Genomic DNA, 22439 nt, shown 5'->3' with positions numbered 1-22439 from the left:
GTACGGTTGGGCTGTGACAGTATGTGAACATGTATTAGGCTAAATATTTATAACCTCTCAAACATCACTTTTAAAATTCTAACTCCCAACAAGATAGTATTGTATTATGAGGGCAGAGCAAAAGAACTTTCTAGAATGAGAGGATGCAAGAAGTTAGCAGTCTATAACCTTAACTGTTCCTTCGTCACTACCAGAGTGCATGAGCATCTTCTTCTTGGGCTTCCAGCCTCCAAGAGTAGATAAATAAATTCTAGTCTTTATAAACCACCCAGTTTGTGCTACTTTGTAGCCTAACCCAATTTAGACAAGCTGGTAGACACCAGGCAAAGCTTCAATCGTATGGGAAGCCAGACCTCTTTTATAATACAGCAATAGTCACACTCATATTGAAATATATCTACTTAAATACTAATGTCTTAAATTTGTGGTTGGCAAATTTGACACAGTCTGTTGTTTTTGAGAGAGAAAGAGAGAGAGAGAGAGAGAGAGAGAGAGAGAGAGAGAGAGAGAGAGAGAGAGAGAGAGAGAGAAAGGAGCATCTGGTTCCCAAGGTCTAAAATATTTCCTGTTTTTCCCTTTAGGAAGCATTTGCTAGTCCATACCCTATATGACATGAGAATTTCTTCTTGAATATAAACATGATGATTTTTTAAAGTTTCATATCAAAGCCATAAGAAAACAGTATATATGTGTATGCTCTTCAAAACTAAAAGAAGCTTGTCATTACATCAAAAGCTAATAAGTGAAATAAAAGAAGCACACTATGCAACAGTATTCTAAACATGCAATTTGATCTATCTTGCCCAGCAGATAGACAGGCTGTTGACATTACCTTTGAGCAACACTTTCCATTTTTCATAGGAGACATGACAAAGGACACTTACTTAGTGTCCAGGAAGCAGCTAAGCAGCCCATGTACTTAAGAGCTCTGTAATTCTTAAAGACTGAGGAAAATTGGGTATCTATTACTTCAGTTTTCATCTCCTTAAACGTTTATCTTTTTGTATTAATGAACACGAAAAGGGTGCACATTTACATTTTTTATTGAGAGTAAAATGCAATGGGAAGATTTAATCAAGGCAACTTAGGAGTCTAATTAATGCAATCAGCATTAGGTCGTGCAAATATGGTCATTGAATGCCATCGTGTAAAGCTGGTGACAATGGGCTACTGGAAACGTTGTCCCTCTTTTAAAGGTATAAGGAAAATAAGAAGAGACATAGACTGAGTGTCAAGCCCAGAGTTGGGTTATTCTTTTCTTGCTTAGTGTTTCCCATGAGTTGATCAAAACTAACTTATTTAGGTAAGTTCTTAATGTACTACACATCCTACTAAATCTTTTTTCTGCTGCTTCAGAGTAATGTTAAAATAGGCACTAGATGCAATTATATTTTATGTTTTGCAAATAAAACTGACTAGTAAAGGTAAATTTATTTTTCCTTCCATCAAAAGACACCACAAAGTATTGCAATTCATTAAACATGATCTTAGAAGCCTAAAGGAGAAAATCTACTGAAACTTTTTTTTTTCATTTTTAGATGACATCATATGTTCATTATTCTTTTTTCTTTTTTAGTTTTTAATTAATTTATTCTTGTTACATCTCAATGGTTATCTCATCCCTTGTATCCTCCCATTCTTCCCTCCCTCCCATTTTCCCATTATTCCCCTCCTCTATGACTGTTCCTGAGGGGGATTTCCTCCCCCTGTATATGCTCATAGGGTATCAAGTCTCTTCTTGGTAACCTCCTATCCTTCCTCTGAGTGCCACTAGGTCTCCCCCTCCAGGGGACATGGTCAAATATGGGGCACCAGAGTATGTGACAAAGTCATACCCCACTCTCCACTCAACTGTGGAGAATGTTCTGTCCATTGGCTAGATCTGGGAAGGGGTTTAAAGTTTACAGCCTGTATTGTCCTTGGCTGGTGCCTTAGTTTGAGCGGGACCCCTGGGCCCAAATCTGCCTATCATAATGTTCTACTTGTAGGTTTCTAGGACCCTCTGGATCCTTCTACTTTGCTATTCTCCCATGCTTCTCTCATTTAGAGTCCCAATAGGATGTCCTCCCCTCTGTCCCAGTTTCCTGGTAAGTGAAGGCTTTCGTGGAACATGCCCCTTGGGCTAGTACACAGATATAAGTGAGTATATACCATTTGATTCTTTCTGCTTCTGGGTTAACTCACTCATTATGATCATTTCTAGCTCAATCCATTTATCCACAAATTTCGGGAATTCCTTGTTTTTAATAGCTGAGTAGTATTCCACAGTGTATATGTACCACAGTTTCTTTATCCATTCTTCTACTGATGGACACTTAGGCTGTTTTTATGTTCTGGCTATTATGAATAAGGCTGCTATGAACATGGTTGAGCAAATTTCTTGTTGTGTGCTGGAGCATCTTCTGGGTATATTCCAAGGAGTTTAATAGCTGGGTCTTGAGGAAGCCCTATTCCCATTTTTCTGAGATAGCACCAGATAGATTTCCAAAGTGGCTGTACTAGTTTGCATTCCCACCAGCAATGAAGGAGTGTTCCTCTCTCTCCACATCCTCGCCATCATGTGGTGTCGCTTGAATTTTTTATCTTAGCCATTCTGATGGGTGTAAGATGGAATCTCAGAGTTGTTTTGATTTGCATTTCCCTGCATATGTTCATTTTTTACCTCTTGAGATTTTGTAGGATTCAGCTACGATAATACTTGGTCAAAGTCAACTCCTATTTCACTTTGATATCATCCACTAGTATGGCTATATGATTTAATAACCATACAAATTAGAAGCAAGTAACTGTCTAAGAATTTTAAATAAACCATGTGAATACCAAGAAAATATTTCTCCCCAGATGTAATCTCCATACTGTAATCTAGAGCTTTGTGGGGCTTGGATAATGATCTAATGGTCTGGATCACTGAAAACATGGCCATTTTATTGATAAGCTATTTTAGCACATTGTATAGATCCTGAGTCTATTTCAAATACATGAAAGATGTTTGCACTACATATTGTCAATGAGTATTTTATTAGGTGTATGTTTTCAAGGATGTGAAAATGTTGTGTAATTGCTGTGAGCTTGATATTATTTTCTGTTGCTAAGAAAATTATATGTGCATATATGAATATAGGTGTGTACATTTGTGCTCTTCTGAATCTTTCTTTGTGATATCATAAGTGTACAACAGAACACCTTGATGATGGTCTAGCCTTTATAATAAGTAAAAGAATGGCAATGATGATCATGTGTCAAACTTTAAAAATTTATAGTCATGATACATTGGAAATGAACATATTTTCATACTCTCAAATTGACATTTATTTCTGCTCATTCTGGCAGCCTCCATGAAAATTATATGTTTACAAAATTGTTATGGGGTAATGGGTAAAAGATCACCTGGTTTTAAGCTGTAGCTCCTTGACAAAGGACTTTCTGAAATGAAGGTGTATAAATGTCTGTTTTTAGAGGATGGTTATGTTAGAGATTGGCACTCAGTAAATGTCAGGTAAATATGCAAGAGTGCTGTGATCCCACATCACATTCCTTCACACGATGGCTTCAATGCTCAGGCCCACTCACCATTGTAGTTTCTGCTATTGACCCAAAGCTGTTGATAAATATGTTGCAGGTAACATTTACAGGAGGCCCTGTAAGTTGAACAATAGAAAATTTGACAGGTTGTGTTCATGGCATAATTGAGTCACGTTTTTCTCTTGCCAGTGGCACTGTAGCACTTACCATGGTGGTTTCTGTGACTGATCCAAAACTGTTGATAAAAATATTGCAAGTAACGTTTACTGGAGGACCTGCAGAATGCAATAAAAATATTGCAATAGACATTGAAGCAACATTACAGCTCCATCAACATCTGTGGTTAGAGATGTACACAAAATGAAAATGATGATGAGACTGCAAAGAAAAAAATTACCCAGCAGTGCATGGTAACTTCCCACTTGCATTTAAAAAAAAATGGCAAGTAAGCAATGATAACTTACCTCCAAAGAGTTTTGAGTTTGGAAAATACATGCTAAGATTGTTTAGCTGAATTCATTAGCATAAATTTATGCGACAATAGCCATCTGGTTGGCTGCTTTTCTCAAATCTTTAGATCATCAGTGTTTTAGGCATTACCAATGGTAATGAAATAATCTGGACCATGGAATCAACATAGTGCTGAACTGGGAGTTCCAGATGGATCTGAATCATCTCTCTTTAAATCGACATGTTACTTTGTTTCTAATAATGCCTCTGAATTTACTCCTTTTCTTCTAGGTATACTCTTAACTCTCCGTGAAGAAAACAGAGTACAAGAAGATAAACAAACTAACCCAACTTATGTTAACATATAAACACAGGCAGGAATGTCACTTAACATTTCTACTATTGCCACATTTTCAGTGTACTTTGACCAAAATAAGATCTACTCTTCTTTCCAAAGATGCAGAACTAGAATGACAGTAGTCTTCTTTTCTTTTTGCCGCTTGTCAAAAGGTAAATCACTGTCAGATGATTCCCTGTTTGATGTTTTCTAGGGAATATGTTTATTGCCTCCTTGGAAATTTACACCTATGCTTTCTGATATAGGAAAACCCTGTTGCAAACCCTCTATGCACTCACAATTTTCCTCTACAGAAATGCATTCCTTTTTACTTGACAAATTCTCATCAGCTGAGTACAAGCAACACCCTATTTGGCTCTGTACCTAGGCAGCTGGCAAGCTCTGAATGGAGAAGTTTGGCACAAAGCCTCAAAGCCTGGTAGAAAAAGTTGAGTTTTCTCTTTCTTGGCTGTACAATTCTGTCACAAATGTATTTTCTACTAGTAAGAAATAAATTAGACCACATAGAAACAAGTCATGAGAATTTTTATGTTTGATTTTTTTTTCTCTCCACAAAGAAGTACTTCATTTTAGATTATATTGGATAAATTTTATGAGTTTTTATAAATCAAAATAAAAAATGAATGATAAGAGGATAGGAATGTTTTAAAAAGGATAAAGCCATTTCCAAATGCTCATTAAATCCACTTTGCACTATTATAATATTTTAAAGAAGAAAATTGAAATTTTAAACCTTTGATGTCAAACTATTACAAATTATCTATTTGTCTGGTCTACCCAATTGGCTTGGAAACATCAGAAGCTTTGGTCGTGTTATTATTTGATTTATTCTTCCTGCTAACTAACAGTGTGGGTGTGAACCTAAAATACCTTTTAAGCTATCATATCCTAAGCACATTAGCACCATCAAGTTTAGAGGGTTTGGGAGATAGCTAATTAGGTAAAGTGCTTTTCTCTAAGTCTTATAAGTTCAATCCACAGAAACCACACTTTTTTAACAAGCCAGTTGTATTGGCACATGCTTGTAACCCTAGCACCATGGGAATGGAGATAGGCAAAACCCTGGAAACCTCTGACCATCTAGCTCTGCCTACTTCGTTAGTTACACGCCAGTGAGAGAAGCCCTATCTCAACAAAAGGGGATGTCGCTTGAGGAACAACTCCCTCAACAGCTTGTCCTTTGTCCTCAAGATTCATACACACACATGGATGTGTGCCTACATTAATGAGCATGCACACACACATACACATATTGCTTTAATTCTCACAAGAGGCTTTTAAAAACTGCTCTAGTAGCCAGGCGTGGTATTGTATGCCTTTAATCCCACACTCAGGAAGCAGAGGCAGGTGGATCACTGTGAGTCTGAGGCCAGCCTGGTCTACAGAGCGAGTCCAGGACAGCCAAGGCTACACAGAAAAACCCTGTCTCAAAAAACAAAACAAAACAAAAACTGATCTAATAAATACTTGATATTTCTTGATCATTAGCATCTGACCTCTTCAGTCCTGAGCATTTCATTTGAAGTGAATTCATATTTGCACGTAAAAACTTGAAAAAAGATGGAGCTGCCTCTGACATGAACTCTGGTGCCCGCAATTTGATCACTTCCCTTTGGTGGGGAGGCCCTGCATGCACACAGAAGAAAGGCATGAAGGCTGATAGGCTGTGGTCATATGGTGAGGGAGGAGGTCCCCTTCTGTCATAGGGATAGGGGAGGGGAATAGAACAAAAGAGAAAGGGAGGGCGAGAATAGGAATATACAAGTGAGGGAAAAACAATTGGGATGTAATCTGAATAAATTATAATAAAAAATTAAAAATTTGGAAAGAAACCCCTGGGTAAAAAGAGCTATTTTTAAAGCAAGGTGTTGTAAGAACTAAAACATTAAAACCTCATTGTGTGCCAGTCAGTAATGTATGTCATGCCTCAGTGACTAGGTACTATTCTGTCTTGCATTTATCGATGGGAAAAAATGAGGCATAAAAGTAGTTAACTGTGGTGGTTGATTTTTAAATATCAATTTGATACAACCTCTGATGACTTAGGAAGAGAGTCTCAGTGAAGTATTGAGGTGGACCTGGGAACATGTCTAGATGAATTGTCTTGACTGCAGTAAGTAATGTGGGAATACCAACCCTACATGTATGTGATACCTTCTGATACCAACCCTGATACAAAAGATATGGAAGAAGGAATGCTTTCTGCTCACTTGGCTTTCATTCTTGCTTACAAATTTATCTATATCAGTGGTTCTCAACCTTCTTAATGCAGCGACCCTAGTATTGTGCTGACCCCCAACCATAAAATTATTTTCATGGCTACTCTATAGCTGTACTTTTTCTATTACTATGAATCATAATGTAAATGTCTGAATGCAGGTGATCTAATATGTTACCTCAAAAAGCTCGCAACCCACAGGTTGAGCAATGTTGATCTATACTTCTGCTAATTCCTTCATTGCTATGAAGACCAGCTTCCTCAAGCTCCCAAGATGGACCTGTGCCTCTCCAGATATACTCCAGGCCTTCAGTACCAGATTGGGAGAACTGAGGCACCAAGCCTCATGAACTGAAAAACTACTGGATTTTCAGCCACTCTGGTATGAGATAAGAAATGCTGGATCACTCCAACTGTATTGTATGGGAAATCTGATATATTCTCTCTGATTATATATTGATTTTATTATTTCTGTTCCTCTACAGAACCCTGACACTTAAATTGATTTTCTCAAGGTCATAACATTTATAACTAGCAGAAACTGCCTAACCTTAAGGATTCTTAACTACAAGGGCAAAGTTTCTTTTTATAATTCAATTTCATTTTTAAAAAAATTATTCACTTTACATCCTAATTGCATCCCCCTCCTTTGTCTCCTCCCAGGCCACCATCCCTTTCACCCCTCCCTATCCCCCTGCCCTAGTCCTCAGAGAGGTAGAGTCCTTCTCCCCTACCAACTGCCAAGTCTCATGAGGACTACCTCATCCTCTTCCTCTGTGGCCTGGTAAGGCACCCCACCAGGGGGAAGAGGAAGCAACAGAGTCCATGACAGAAAGTATTTGCTCCTCTTACTAGGGGACACTATGAAGACTGAGCTGCCCATTGGCTGCATCTGAGCAGGGGGCCTCAGTCCTCTCCATGCATGGTCCTTGGGTAAAATTTCTATAACCAATAGGCTTCTGTCCTAATTGGCTATGACCCTAATGATAAGAAGGTGCTGAAATACTAAGAATCAATTTTTTTGGCTTGAAGGATTTTTTAAAATTTGCTTTAAAGTGTTATGCTACTGTGTGCCAACATATTTGTATTTTAGTCCAATAATCCGATTAGACATTTTGATTGTCAGTAGCATGCTCTTACATGCGATCACCAGTGAAATAGCTGTGCTCTGTAACAAGTAGAGAGAAACCATTAACATCTCTGATTGATTTATTAGCATAATGATAGCATTCCATTCTGATCAGTCTCCTCCCCAAAAGTCTTACCTTTCTTGTTCCTATTTTCTCTTCTTAAATCCCTCCTTTCCGCCTTTTCCTCTCATTCATTCTTCCTTTAATTTTTTCCCTTAATCTTTTCATTAACTAGCCCCAAACTCTCTTGAAAGGGGCTGCCTTGTCTCTATGGCTCACATATACATGGTATACAATTTTCTAATTTATGACTTCATTAACTTATTCCAACAGTGTTTTGTGTTTTCCTGTGTACAAACATACATTCTCTAGATTTACAATATATATATACTTTACTTTCTTAAATTTTATTGAAAATGGACTTTTGTTGGTGGTATGTAAATGTGTGTGGGGTGCAAGCATATGTGTGCATGCCTGTGTGCTTCTGTGTGTCTGTAGGTCAGAGAACACCACTGGGTTTCATTCCTTATGCACTTTTCTCCCTTTTAAAATTTTTATTTATTTATTTACTTATTTATTTATTTTGGATTCACATTCTCTCCTTGGCCTGGAACTTCACAAGGTAGGCTAGACTAATTGGGCAAACAGCTACTAGGGATTCACCTATTTCTGCTTCCCATTTCAGTATTGCAATTACAAGTTCTGATTCTCAAAGTCTGAACCATCTCAGTTTTATTTTTCTTTGTCAGACTAGCTAAATGTTTGATACTTTGTTACTTCTGTGGAACTTTGAAAGACCCAATTTTTGGTTTTGTTATACTATAACTGCTTTTCTACTCTCTATTTTCCTCTACAGAGTTTGGGTTTCTCTCTCTCTCTCTCTCTCTCTCTCTCTCTCTCTCTCTCTCTCTCCTCTCTCTTTGTCTCTCTTTCTGTCTCTCTCTCTCTCTCTCTCTCTCTACACACACACACACACACACACACACGCACACACACACAATCATTGAAGTATAACATTTACATTATAACTTGTTCTCTAAGCACTGTTTTCCTTGTACCTTGAAATTTGATGTATTGTGCGAGTTTTTCTTGGTTAATCTCGATTTCTTTAGAGTCATGGGCTCTTTAAGAATGTTCTCATTTTCAAAACCCTGTGAAATTTGCAGTTTTCTGTGTATTACTGATCCCCAGTAGTCCTACCCACCATAATTGGCTATTCATGTGTATGTGTCTGTGTGGGTTGTGCATGTGAGTGTAGTGCCCACATAAGTCAGAAAAGAGTGTTGTATCTCCTGGAGCTGAAATTACAGGTAGCTGTGATCTGTGTGATGTGGTGGCTGGGACCTAAATTCACAGAGATCCACCTGCCTCTGCCTCCCGAGTGCTGGGATTTCAGGCATGCTCCACTGTGCCTGGCTCAGAAAAGATGCTTTTAATAATTTCAAGCTTTAAAAATGTATTTAGACATGATTTAAATCTCTGAAAAATATTCCAAGTGTACTTGGAAATATAATCTGCTCATAAGGTAACTTGTTTTGTGTATGTCTGCTATATTGAGTTGGTTTTAAATCCTATTCATGTTCTCTATTTCCTTAATGATCTCTCTGTGTATGCTGTTTTGTATATTAAAAATTATGCATTGAAATAATTCATTGTTGTTATGTTAGATAGATGTTTGTTTCTTCCATCAATATATAGATGTGTTTTTCATATATTTTGGAATTCATATGCATGCTATTACAAACAGTATTATGTGTTTTTAAACATAAATTAATGCTAACAATAGAGGAAATGAGCCAGTCAATATGTAAAAGATGAACTAAAGACCTACATTTAACCATTCTGCTTTGTTTACTTTGGGGTAATGATAGGTTTGAGATTAATGTTATTTAAAAGAGAGTGCTGAATAGAATCAGTTCAATGGTGGTAAATGTCATGATTAAGAATATCTGTAGAGAGGTTAGAGAGATAGCTAATGAGTTAAAAGAACTGTATGCTCTTGCAGAGGACCTGAATTTGTGTCGCAGCCACCGCATCAAGCAGCTCACAGCTACCTGTAATTTCAGCTCCAGGAGATACAACACTCTCTTCTGACTTATGTGAGCACTGCACTCACGTGCACAATGCACACAAACACATATACATGAATAGAAGTGAATAAAAATTAAAGAATAAGAATATGTGTTGAAAGATTGATCTTCAGATATATAGTTGCAAAGGTTTGGAATTGTTCAATATTCTTGGTGAAATGACCTTTTTATGAACATATGCCATGTTCTCTTTAAATATACCTCTATTTTCATCATTAGTTTAAGTAATCTTATTTACACAAATTTATATGTATAATATAATGTATTTTCATATTTGCCAGAGCTTTCTATGCTAAGAAGAAACATTCCGTAATTTAAAATCTTTATGATGTTTTTTATTTAAAAGTAAGCATCAAGAAGAAAATCTTGTATGACACCAAGACAATTAGTCATTAGTAGTTACTTTTGTCCCAGATATTTTCCAACATCAATTTTAGGTGAATGATTACTTGCAGGAATAGAAGAGTCTTTGAATTTCAAGATGAAAATGTCATATTTTCTTTTTTGTCACAAATAGTCAAGTATGACATTTCATTTTGCATTTTATTTCTTGTAAATAATTTAACATGTCTTCAAGTACCAGAGTTGCTTCGGAAGTCCTTTGTATGTAAATGGAATATTAAATATTTGTGGCTGCTGCATAAAGAAGTTAAATTTTTTTTGAAATCAGATTTTTGTCTAACCATTGTTGTTGCCTCAAGAGATAAAGAAAAACTAGATCACAGGTGAATTAAAAAAATATAGTTAGAACTTTGATATATGGCACAAGTAAGCACTGTTTCTTATGAATTTCTTTTACATTATACAGTGTGGTGATGGTCAAGAGAAAGTTTTGGAAGATAATAAGATTGCAAAGAGGAACAGCTTATCATAGTAGCAATCACGTGGTGAGAAGAGAATTAAAGAACGTAATTTGAAAGAAAGTAAAATTGCAAATGTCATCATCATACTTTAGATATAATCTAAGCAATTATAATAAGCAACTTAGTTGAAAATTCACCATGAATTAACTACATACTGTTGGTTAGTCTATCTGTACTTTCATAAAGGACAAATTATTCAGAGGTAAAGGGCTAGTAAAATATTGATTCTTATATCTTGATTAATTGGTAAACCACTAGTTTTAGGCCAGCTATATTGATAGAAATGAGAAAATTCCCATGCAGTATAATAAATGACCACATAAATTATCTTTTTATACCACAAATGAAATGGTGACATCTCTACCAGTTACTAATTGATCCTGTGCAAAGTTATAGTGCATGGACAGATAGGCAAACATCTTTGCTTAATCTCAGAGAATTTGAAAATATTGGCAAATTGTTATCATTGTATTGTGCTTTCTCCATGGCATAAAGGGGAAGAATAGAATGAGCTACATCATTTCATGTTGGGTGATCATGGTTGTGTTGTTTTGGTTTTCTCGGATCGGAGTGGCAGGGGCAGAGGCAGCAGCAACAGCGGCAACAGCGGCAACAGCAGCACCAGCGGCGGTGGCTGAGGTTTACAGCTCATAGCCTTCTGGTGGAGGCAATTGGTGTGGTGGCCGGTGGGAGTTGCTGCGGGAGAGGGGACTCTGGGCAGGATTTGGGTTGCGTGGTGCCTTGGGATCCAGACTGGACTCGGCGGACAGTTCGGCCCCAGAGTCCCTGGTTCTGGCCCAGCCCAGCAAGCAATTCTGCCCGAGACACTGACTCAGTGTGGCCACACCTCCCCTGCTGTGGTGCAGGCTTGGCGGAGTGCTCAGTTCCACCCTAGGCACCACCTCAACTCGGCGGCAACTCCCCTGTGGTGACTCAGTCTGGGCGGAGCGCTTCGTTCCACCAGCAGCACTGGCTCAGCTCAGCCGCAGTTCTCCTGCTGTGACGCAGGCTGGGTGGAGTGCTCAATTCCACCAAAAGCCCTACCTCAGCACAACCGCAGTTCTCTTGCTGTGACGCAGGGTGGGCAGAGTGCTCAGTTCCACCAGCTCTAAGACTCTGGTTGGACACAGTGTGCAGTTTGAATCCAGAATTCCTGGCTGAGATTGGTGGACAGTTTGAGCCCTGAGTCAATAACTGACCACAGCACGCACTTTGGGCCAAAAGCCCCTAGTTGAGCTTGGTGCGTAGTCCCAGCCCAAAAATTCTGGCTGGACCCTGTGTGCATTTTTGGGCCCAGAATCCCTAGCTGAGCTCAGCAGACAGTTCAGGCCCTGAGAATCTAGTTGAGTTCAGCCTGTGGTTCCGACCCAGTGTTCCTGGCTGGACTTGGCAGGGGACACAGAAGGCTGTGGATACCTTGGCCTGACACAACGCTCATTCAGAGACCCAGAATGATTGCAGGGAACACAGCACAGAGGAGCTGAAGATCACTGGCTGTGAGAGTCCAAAACAACAGGGATAGCCTACTGCCATCAACACCAGTGAAGCATTAGAGCTCCCAGCCTAGGGAAATCATGAGAAAACAAGTGAATCTATCATTAGACTCCCTCCATCCAACTCTGGAAGCTACTCAACAAAAACAAAGATGGCAAGATGTCTAAAGGACAGCGAAAAAGCATACGCAAAAAACCCAAAACAACATGGCGTCTCCAGTTTCCAGCTATCCCAAAGAAAACAACCCAGAGAACTCAAATACAATGGAAATACAAGAAAATGACCTCAAATCCTTAGTAATGAGGATGATAATGGAGGAAACAAATAAAATTCATAATCAAATGCAGGAAGACGCAGACAAACAGGTGAGAGACATAAAAGAAGCACATAGAGTGGAACTGGAAAAATTGCAGGAAAATGCAAACAACCAGATGACAGAAATAAATAAAATGGTTCAAGCTCTGAAGACCTATAAAGAGGCAATGGAAGAAACTCAGGAATACACAAAAAATCAGATGAAAGAAATCAAAAAATCAGTTCAAGATCTGAAAATGAAAATGGATTCAATGATAAACACACAGACAGAAGAAAAACAAGAACGGGAGACCTCAGAGAAGAAGGCGAGCAACACAAAGGTGAGCTTTTCTAACAGAATCCAAGAGATGGAAGAATGAATTTCAGGTCTAGAAGATACAATCACAGATCTTGAAGCAACCACTAAAGAAAATGCCAAATCTGGAAAACTCCTGACACAAAACATCCAAGAGATTAAGGACACCATGAAAAGAAGAAATCTGAGGATAATAGGCATTGAAAAAAGAGAAGATATCAGACTCCAAGGCCCAGAAACTTTTCTCAACAAAATCATAGAAGAAAATTTCCCCAATCTAAAGAAAGAGATTCATATAAACATACAAGAGGCCTACAGAACACCAAATAGAATTGACCAGAAAAGAAAAACTGCCCGTCACATAATAATCAAAACACAAAACATACAGAACAAAGAAAAAATGTTAAAAGCTGCAAGGGAAAAGGGCCAAATAACATTTAATGGCAAACCTATCAGAATTGCACCCGACTTCTCAGCAGAGACCATAAAAGCCAGAAGGGCCTGGACAGAGATCCTGCAAACCCTAAGAGACCACAGATGCCAGGCCAGACTACTTTACCCAGCAAAACTATCAATAACCATTGATGGAGAAAACAAAATATTCCATGACAAAAACAAATTCAAATAGTACCTATTCACAAATCCAGCTTTACAGAAGGAACTAGAAGAAAAACTCCATCCCAAAGGGTCAAGTTACAACCAAAACTACTCAGGAAATAGATAACTATACCATGGCAAAAACACAACTACACAACTGCTTGACTGGGAGCAACATCAAAATTAAGACTCTGAACAGTTACTGGTCATTAATATCTCTCAACATAAATGGTCTCAATTCTCCAATAAAAAGACAAAGACTAACTGAATGGGTGCATAAACAAGATCCAACATTCTTCTGCATTCAATAAACACATCTCACCCACAATGATAGGCATTACCTCAGGGTAAAAGGTTGGAAAAAATATTCCAAGCAAATGGTCACAAGAAGCAAGCAGGGGTAGCCATTTTAGTATCGAACAAAATAGACTTTCAAACAAAATTAATCAAAAGGGATGAGGAAGGACACTTCATACTCATCAAAGGTAAAGTCAACCATGATGACATCACAATTCTGAACATCTATGCTCCCAATACAAGGGCACCCATATTTGTAAAATATCTGCTAAAAAAGCTTAAACCACACATCGATCCCCACACAATAATAGTGGGAGACTTCAACACCCCACTCTCACTGAAGGATAAGTCATTGAAACAGAAACTAAGCCGAGAAATAACATCATTAACCAATGCCATGGGTCAAATGGATCTAACAGATATCTATAGAACCTTTTACCCAAACAAGAACGAATATACCTTCTTCTCTGCACCCCATGGAACCTTCTCCAAAATCGATCACATCGTAGGTCACAAAGCAAGCCTCAATAAATACAAGAGGATTGAAATAATACCTTGTATCCTATCAGATCACCATGCTCTTAGGCTGCAATTCAACAACAACAGAAATAACAAAAAGCCTACACGTACGTGGAAACTAAACAACTCTCTGCTAAATGACACCTGGGTCAGGGAAGAAATAAAGAAAGAAATCAAGGAGTTTCTGAAATTCAATGAAAATGAAGAAACAACATACCCAAATTTGTGGGATACATTGAAAGCAGTGCTAAGAGGAAAATTCATAGCACTAAGTGCCTTTAAAAAGAAATTGGAAACATTGCACATAAGCATCTTAACTACACAACTGGAAGCCCTAGGAAAAAAAGAAGCAGAAACACCGAAGAGGAGTAGACGTCTGGAAGTAATCAAACTCAGGGCTGAAATTAACGAATTAGAAACTAAGAAAACAGTCCAAAGAATCAACAAAACCAAGAGCTGGTTCTTTGAGAAAATCAACAAGATAGACAGACTGTTAGCCAAACTAACTAAAAGGAAAAGAGACAGTATTGAAATCAACAAAATCAGAAACAAAAAGGGAGACATAACAACAGACACTGAAGAAATACAAAGAATCATAAGATCCTACTTTGAAGGCATATACGCGACAAAATTTGAAAATCTAAGGGAAATGGACGATTTTCTTGATCAAGTTCACTTGCCAAAGTTGAGTGAAGAAGAGATAAACAAGCTAAATAGTCCCATTTCCCCTACAGAAATAGAAACAATCATTGATAGCCTCCCAACCAAAAAAAGCCGAGGGCCAGATGGTTTCAGTGCCGAATTCTACCAGACCTTCAAGGGCGAGTTAATACCGATACTATTCAAGCTACTCCAAGAGATAGAAATGGATGGAAAATTACCAAATTCATTCTATGAGGCCATAGTCTCATTAATACCTAAACCTCACAAAGACTCAACAAAGAAAGAGAATTTCAGACCAATTTCTCTTATGAACATCGATGCAAAAATACTAAATAAAATACTTGCAAAACGAATACAAGAACACACCAAAGATATCATTCATCATGACCATGTAGGCTTCATTCCAGGCATGCAGGGATGGTTTAATATATGGAAATCCATCAATGTAATCCACCATATAAACAAACTGAAAATAAAAAACCACATGATCATCTCTTTAGATGCAGAGAAAGCATTTGATAAAATCCAAAACCCATTCATGTTTAAAGTTTTAGAGAGATCGGGGATACAAGGCACTTTCCTCAACATAATAAAGGCTATATACAGCAAGCCAATAGCCAAAATCAAAGTAAATGGTGAGATACTCAAGGAAATTCCTCTCAAATCGGGAACAAGGCAAGGCTGCCCACTCTCTCCATATCTCTTCAATATAGTACTCGAAGTTCTAGCCAGAGCAATAAGACAACAAAAGGAGACCAAGGGTATCCAAATGGGAAAGGAAGAAGTCAAATTATCCCTCTTTGCAGATGATATGATAGTGTACATAAGTGACCCTCAAAATTCCACCTAAAATTCATAAAGCTGATAAACACCTTCAGCAAATTGGCTGGATACAAAATTAACTCAAAAAAGTCTGTAGCCTTCCTATACACAAATGACAAGCTTGCAGAGGAAGAAATTAGAAAACCACACCCTTCACATTAGTCACAAGCAATATAAAATATCTAGGAGTTACCCTAACTAAGCAAGTGAAGGACTTGTTTGAAAAAAATTTCAAAACTCTGAAGAAAGAGATTGAAGATGACCTGAGAAGATGGCATGATCTTCCTTGCTCATGGATCGGGAGAATTAACATAGTAAAAATGGCCATCCTACCAAAAGCAATCTACAGATTCAATGCAATCCCTATCAAAACACCTACACAATTTTTTAAAGACATTGAAAGTTCAATTCTGAACTTCATATGGAAAAACAAAAAACCCAGAATAGCTAAAACAATCTTGTACAATAAAAGGTGCTCCGGAGGAATCTCCATACCTGATCTCAAACTGTGCTATAAAGCAATAGTAATTAAAACAGCATGGTACTGGCACAGCAACAGGCTGGTTGATCAGTGGAATCGAATCGAAGACCCAGATATGAATTCACACACATATGGTCACTTGATTTTTGACAAAGAAGCTGAATCCATTCAATGGAAAAAGGATAGCATCTTCAAAAAATGGTGCTGGTCTAACTGGAGGTCTATGTGTAAAAAAATGCAACTGGATCCATATTTGTCACCTTGCACAAAGTTCAAATCCAAGTGGATTAAAGACCTCAACATAAATCCAGAGACACTAAGTCATTTAGAGGAAAAAGTGTGGAAGAGCCTGGAACATATTGGCACAGGAGACAACTTCCTGAACAGAACACCAATGGCCCAGGCCTTAATGTCAACCATTAAGAAATGGGACCTCATGAGGCTGAGAAGTTTCTGTAAGGCAGGAGACACTGTCAAGAGAACAAAGCGACAGCCTACAAACTGGGAAAAGATCTTCACGAACCCTACATCTGACAAAGGTCTAATATCCAAAATATATAAAGAACTCAAGAAATTAAACACCACCAAATCAAATAACCCAATTGAGAAATGGGGCTTGGAATGAAACAGAATTCTCAACAGAGAAATATCAAATTGCTGAGAAACACTTAAAGAAATGCTCAACCTCCTTAGTCATCAGGGAAATGCAATCAAAACAACTCTGAGATTCCATCTTACACCCATCAGAATGGCTAAGATAAAAAATTCAAGCGACACCACATGCTGGCGAGGATGTGGAGAGAGAGGAACACTTCTTCATTGCTGGTGGGAATGCAAAGTAGTACAGCCAATTTGGAAATCTATCTGGTGCTTTCTCAGAAAACTGGGAATAGGGCTTCCTCAAGACCCAGCTATTCCACTCCTTGGAATATACCCAGAAGATACTCCAGCACACAACAAGAAAATTTACTCAACCATGTTCATAGCAGCCTTATTCATAATAGCCAGAACCTGGAAACAGCCTATGTATCCCTCAGTAGAAGAATGGATGAAGAAACCGTGCTACATATACACTATGGAATACTACTCAGCTATTAAAAACAAGGAATTCCCAAAATTTGTGGGCAAATGGATTGAGCTAGAAATGGTCATATCTGCCAATCATATTGTTCTACTTGTAGATTTCTAGGACCCTCTGTATCCTTTTATTTTGCTATTCTCCCATGCGTCTCTCATTTAGAGTCCCAATAGGATGCCTTCCCCTTGTCCCAGTTTCCTGGTAAGTGAAGGCTTTCGTTGTCATAATGAGTGAGTTAACCCAGAAGCAGAAAGAATCAAATGGTACATACTCACTTATATCTGTGTACTAGCCCAAGGGCATGTCCCACAAAGGCCTTCACTTACCAGGAAACTGGGACAGAGGGGAGGACATCCTATTGGGACTCTAAATGAGAGAAGCATGGGAGAATAGCAAAGTAGAAGGATCCAGAGGGTCCTAGAAACCTACAAGTAGAACATTAGGATAGGCACATTTGGGCCCAGGGGTCCCGTTCAAACTAAGGCACCAGCCAAGGACAATACAGGCGGTAAACTTTGAGCCCCTACCCAGATCTAGCCAATGGTTAGTGCATTCTCCACAGTTGAGTGGAGAGTGGGATATGACTTTCCCACGCACTCTGGTGCCTCACATTTGACCATGTTCCCTGGAGGGGGAGACCTGGTGGCACTCAGAGGAAGGACAGCAGGTTACCAAGAAGAGACTTGATACCCTATGAGCATATACAGGGGGAGGTAATCCCCCTCAGGAACAGTCATAGGGGAGGGGAATAATGGGAAAATGGGAGGGGGAGGGAAGAATGGGAGGATACAAGGGATGGGATAACCATTGAGATGTAACAAGAATAAATTAATAAAAAAAATTATGTACCACTCTCTATAACTTTCTTGCTCCTAGAATTGTGTCACAACATTGTGCCTGGAGAACTCATGTAGTCAACATGGTTTTGAAAGGATTGCTACTGATATATTTTTAAATAGTATGTGTCAACATTGGTGATATTGGCATGTGGGTGCAGATCCTTGTGGGGAGTTTTCTGGATCATTATAAAATGTCTAGCAGCATCCCTAGTCCCTAACAACTAGGCAAAAGAAGCTCCTTGTTCCTTGTAGAAATAAACCCCAGAATTTACAAATGTTCTCCCTGAACAAATTCTCTCCTAGTTGAGGAAAACTAAATTATAAAAAAAAATACGTTTAATGTAGCAAGCTGAGAGAAAGGTGTATTCAAGGATCATGTGCTATATGGTAATAAAATGAGCTATAGAATATTCTTCTACTTCACCATATGCTATTGCTATAATTAAAACATTTCTCAGCCATATTACTTTCTCATGACAATGTTTAACCTACTTTAGCAAAATTTGTGAATTAGAGAATGCCTATTGATACGTGGTTAAAAAAAAAAGTTAGCATAGTACTCCTTGGGGCTCAGGGAGCTATGGAGAAAAGGAAATAGAAATATTGTAAGAGCAAAATGACACCAAGAAAACAACATCTTCCAGACACAACATGACTGACATGCACATGAACTCACAGAGACCATCAAGCCAGACAGGGTCCTTGTGCTGAAAGAGGAAAGTAGACACAAATTCTAATGCCTAACCAAGAAGCTATCTTCAATTGATATCTACTTGTCAAGGAAAAGACAAGCTCCATGTCTAGCATAGATGGCCAAATCAAAATGAACTCAATGGTAATTTTTGCAAATTTTTGACTTATTTGCTTTTTTGCACAATTTTTGTCTTGATAGTCATTTGCTTGTATATTACAGTTTCTGGTCTTGTATTTTTATGGTATATGTACGTGCATGCATGCATGTGTGTTTTGTGGCTTTTCTTTTTTAGTATTTCTTTGCGTGTGTGTGTGTGTGTGTGTGTGTGTGTGTGACAGAGAGAGAGAGAGAGACAGACAGACAGACAGACAGACAGACAGTCAGACAGATAGACAGAGACAAGGAGAAGGGGAAATGGGTGAATTGGGTGGATGCGGAAGTGCATAGGATCTCGGAAGAATGTGGAAAGATGATCCAAATATACTGTATGAGAAAAACTATTTTCAATAAAAGGAACTATTGAAAAAACAAGGCAGTGAACAGTAGCCCTCCTGTATACAAATGACAAACAGGCTGAGGAAGATATTAGGGGAACTACACTCTTCTCAATAGCCGAAAATAATATAAAGTGTCTTGGTAACTCTACCCAATCAAGTCAAAGACTTATATGACAAAAACTTCAAGTCTCTAAAGGAAGAAATCGAAGATTTCAGAAGGTAGAAAGATGTCTCATGCTCTTGGATTGATAGGATTAACATAGTAAAAATTGCCATCGTACAAGAGGCAATCTACAGATTCCATGAAATCCCCATCAAAACACCAACACAATTCTTTACAGACTTTGAAAGAACAATTCTAAACTTCATATGGAAAAAAAAACTGAATTGCCAAAACAATCTCGTACAATAAAAGAACTTCTGGAGGTATCTCCATGCCTAACTTCAAGCTATATTATAGAGCAACATTAATTTAATAACTGCATGATACTGGTATACAAATAGACTGGTTGATCAATGGAATCATACTGAAGACCCAGAAGTAAACCTACACAACTATGCACACCTGATTTTTAACCAAGGAACTAAAACCATACAATGGAAAGAGGCAACATCTTCAACAGATGATGCTAGTCTAAATGGATGTCTACATGTAGAAAAATGCAAATAGATCCATATTTATCACCTTTTACAAAACTCAAATCCAAGTGAATCAAAGACCTCAACATAAGAGCAGATACACTACATCTATTAGAAAAGAAAGTGGGGAAGAGCCTTGAACTTATTGGCACAGGAGACTACTTCCTGAACAGAATGCCAACAGCTCAGGCTCTAAGAACAACAATTAATAAATAGGACCTCATGAAATGGAAAGCTTCTGTAAGGCAAAGGACACTGTCAATAGAACAAAACAACATCCTACAGACTGGGAAAAGATCTTTACCAATCCTACATCCAAAAAAGGGCTAATATCCAAAACATATAAAGAACTTAAGAAATTAAACACCAACAAACAAAATAACCCAATTAAAAAATGGGGTACAGAGCTAAACAGAATTATCTACAGAGACATCTCAAATGGCCAAAAAGCACTTAAAGAAATGCTCGATGACCTTAGTCATCAGGAAAATGCAAATCAAATTGATGCTGAGAGTCCATCTTACACCTGTCAGAATGGCTAAGATCAAAAGTTCAAGTGACAGTACATGCTGGTGAGAATGCGGAGAAAGGGGTGGTGGGTGCAAACTTGCACAACCACTTTGGAAATCAATCTGGCACTTTTTCAGAAAATTGGAAATAACCCTCCCTCAAGACCTAGCTATGCCACTCCTGGGCATGTACCTGGAAGATTCTCACTGTACAAGGACATTTGCCCAACTATGTTCATAGCAGCTTTATTCTTAGTAGCCAGAATCTAGAAACAACCTAGATGCCCCTCAACCGAAGAATGGATAAATAAACCGTGGTACATATTCAGCTATTAAAAGCAAGGAAAACATGAAATTTGCATAGAAATGGATGTAACTAAGAAAGAACATCCTGGGTGAGTTAACCCAGACCCAGGAAGACACACATGGTATATACTCACTTATAAGTAGATTTTAGTAAAAAAGTACAGGATAAACATACTTCATTGCATAGACCCAAAGAAAATGAGTAACAAGCAGGATCCAAGAGAGGATACTTAAACCTTACTCAGAAGGGTAAAAAGAATAGACAGAGTTAGTGGTTGAAGAGAGGGAACAAAGTAGGAGAGGAAGTACAGAGAGATATGAGGGTGGAGATCAGACCTGGGGAGAGAGGAGTGCAGTAGGACAAAAGGCCTGTAGAGAAAAGAGAAACTGCCAGCAGGGGCATAGGGGAGGGAGAAAGGAAGAGGGGAAGGAGGGTGGGACCAGAAGGTGAAGAGGTATGGGGCTATGGCCAAGATGTAAAGAGAATAATAAATAAATGAATGAATAAATAAATAAATACTTAAACAAGGCAGTGATATAAACCTCACACCTTGTGTTTGTTCATTATGAAAGCAAATTGTAAATTAAATTGGCAGACATTTTTTGAGATTGATGTATTTTGTTTTTAGACACCTCTAGTCCCTCATAACATCAAGTAGTTACTGAATGCCCATTATATGTCATCACATTTGATCATCTAGTTCTCATTTATAATCAGTTGGTGAATTGTAGTGCTAAATATGAGCAATCCAAGCATTAATGATGACTCAAAAACAATTTGCAGAAAATATCTTGAATCATTCCCTAAGAAATGTCAGCTGAAACAAAAAGCCATGCTCTAAAACAAGCAGCTCCAAGGGATGTTTCTCATACAAGTAAACTCTTGCCTTTTTGTTTATTGCATAATCATAGTGAGCATAACGTGGGTTTTAATGTTAGTGGAGATTTAGGGTACATTGTTGTATGAGATCCATCTCTTTTTTTTTAAGATGTTTGAAGAAAAATGGAACCTTTAGGCTTAAAGTAATTTGTAGATCTACATATATTTCTATTTATGTCATAATAAAATGCCAGCTGACAGAGAAGTGCTGAAAAAACATAAGGTTCCTTCTGTCTTGGGATTGCTTTAGATAATAAATAAGGATACATTTGCCCTTAGAAGAAGAAAAATTTAAATGCCATTTGAAATTAGTGTAAAAATAAGGGGACCTGAGAATGTCTCATGAACACAAATGGCATTTCCTTTCATTTTAGGAAGTTGCACAAATAGAATTAAACATGACTTTCTCTTGTTAATTGAATCCTCTATTACTTTCAAAATGAATATCAAGTTCATCAACTTGTCAGTTCTTAACAAATTAAAAATAGATGTTTGGTATTAATTATTTGTAACGAAAAAATTATGCCATCCTTTGGGTTATCATAATAATTCATGGATATGGTTCATGCACACATACACATTCACTTCCATCTTTGCTGCTCTTATTCTTTCCAATCCAATGACATTTTACTAGTGTTTTTTTTTTTTTAATTATTCAATCTGAAAGGCATCTTTCTTGGCATTTCCCAAATCCTATACTCTTTCCCATGCTGTATTATTCTCATATTTTAAAATATTTGTCTAGGTTTTTGTAGTATGCTGTGTACAGGCCATGGCTTGTGTCTGATTCACTGAGTATTCAGTATAGTTTTGGTCATATAGTAGGCACTCAATAATGTATATTATTGACCAAAATATGAGCCTTTGTATGACAAAATAGGAG

At 37.9% G+C, this 22439-nt stretch overlaps 1 protein-coding gene across 3 annotated transcripts in view; it reads right to left on the bottom strand.

The window, feature by feature from the left end:
* Glra2 (glycine receptor alpha 2) overlaps nt 1-22439 on the bottom strand; it is a 217055-nt gene that overhangs the window by 161539 nt on the left and 33077 nt on the right. Inside the window, exons 1-2 of one of the 3 annotated variants that reach the window (XM_051141584.1) lie at nt 3730-3797; nt 3571-3638 (exon numbers count right to left, since the gene is read on the bottom strand). In XM_051141584.1, the coding sequence (XP_050997541.1) occupies nt 3571-3573 (3 nt within the window). In that variant the 5' untranslated portion in view covers nt 3574-3638; nt 3730-3797. Of the gene's footprint in view, nt 1-3570; nt 3639-3729; nt 3798-22439 lie in introns of those variants that run through there. The other 2 variants (XM_051141583.1, XM_051141582.1) reach the window with 2 other exon arrangements.

This window comes from Acomys russatus, chromosome X (genome assembly GCF_903995435.1).
Source record: "Acomys russatus chromosome X, mAcoRus1.1, whole genome shotgun sequence".
NCBI lineage: Eukaryota > Metazoa > Chordata > Mammalia > Rodentia > Muridae > Acomys > Acomys russatus.
Note: the sequence above shows the minus strand (reverse complement) of the source record. Positions and strands in the feature narration are given on the sequence as shown.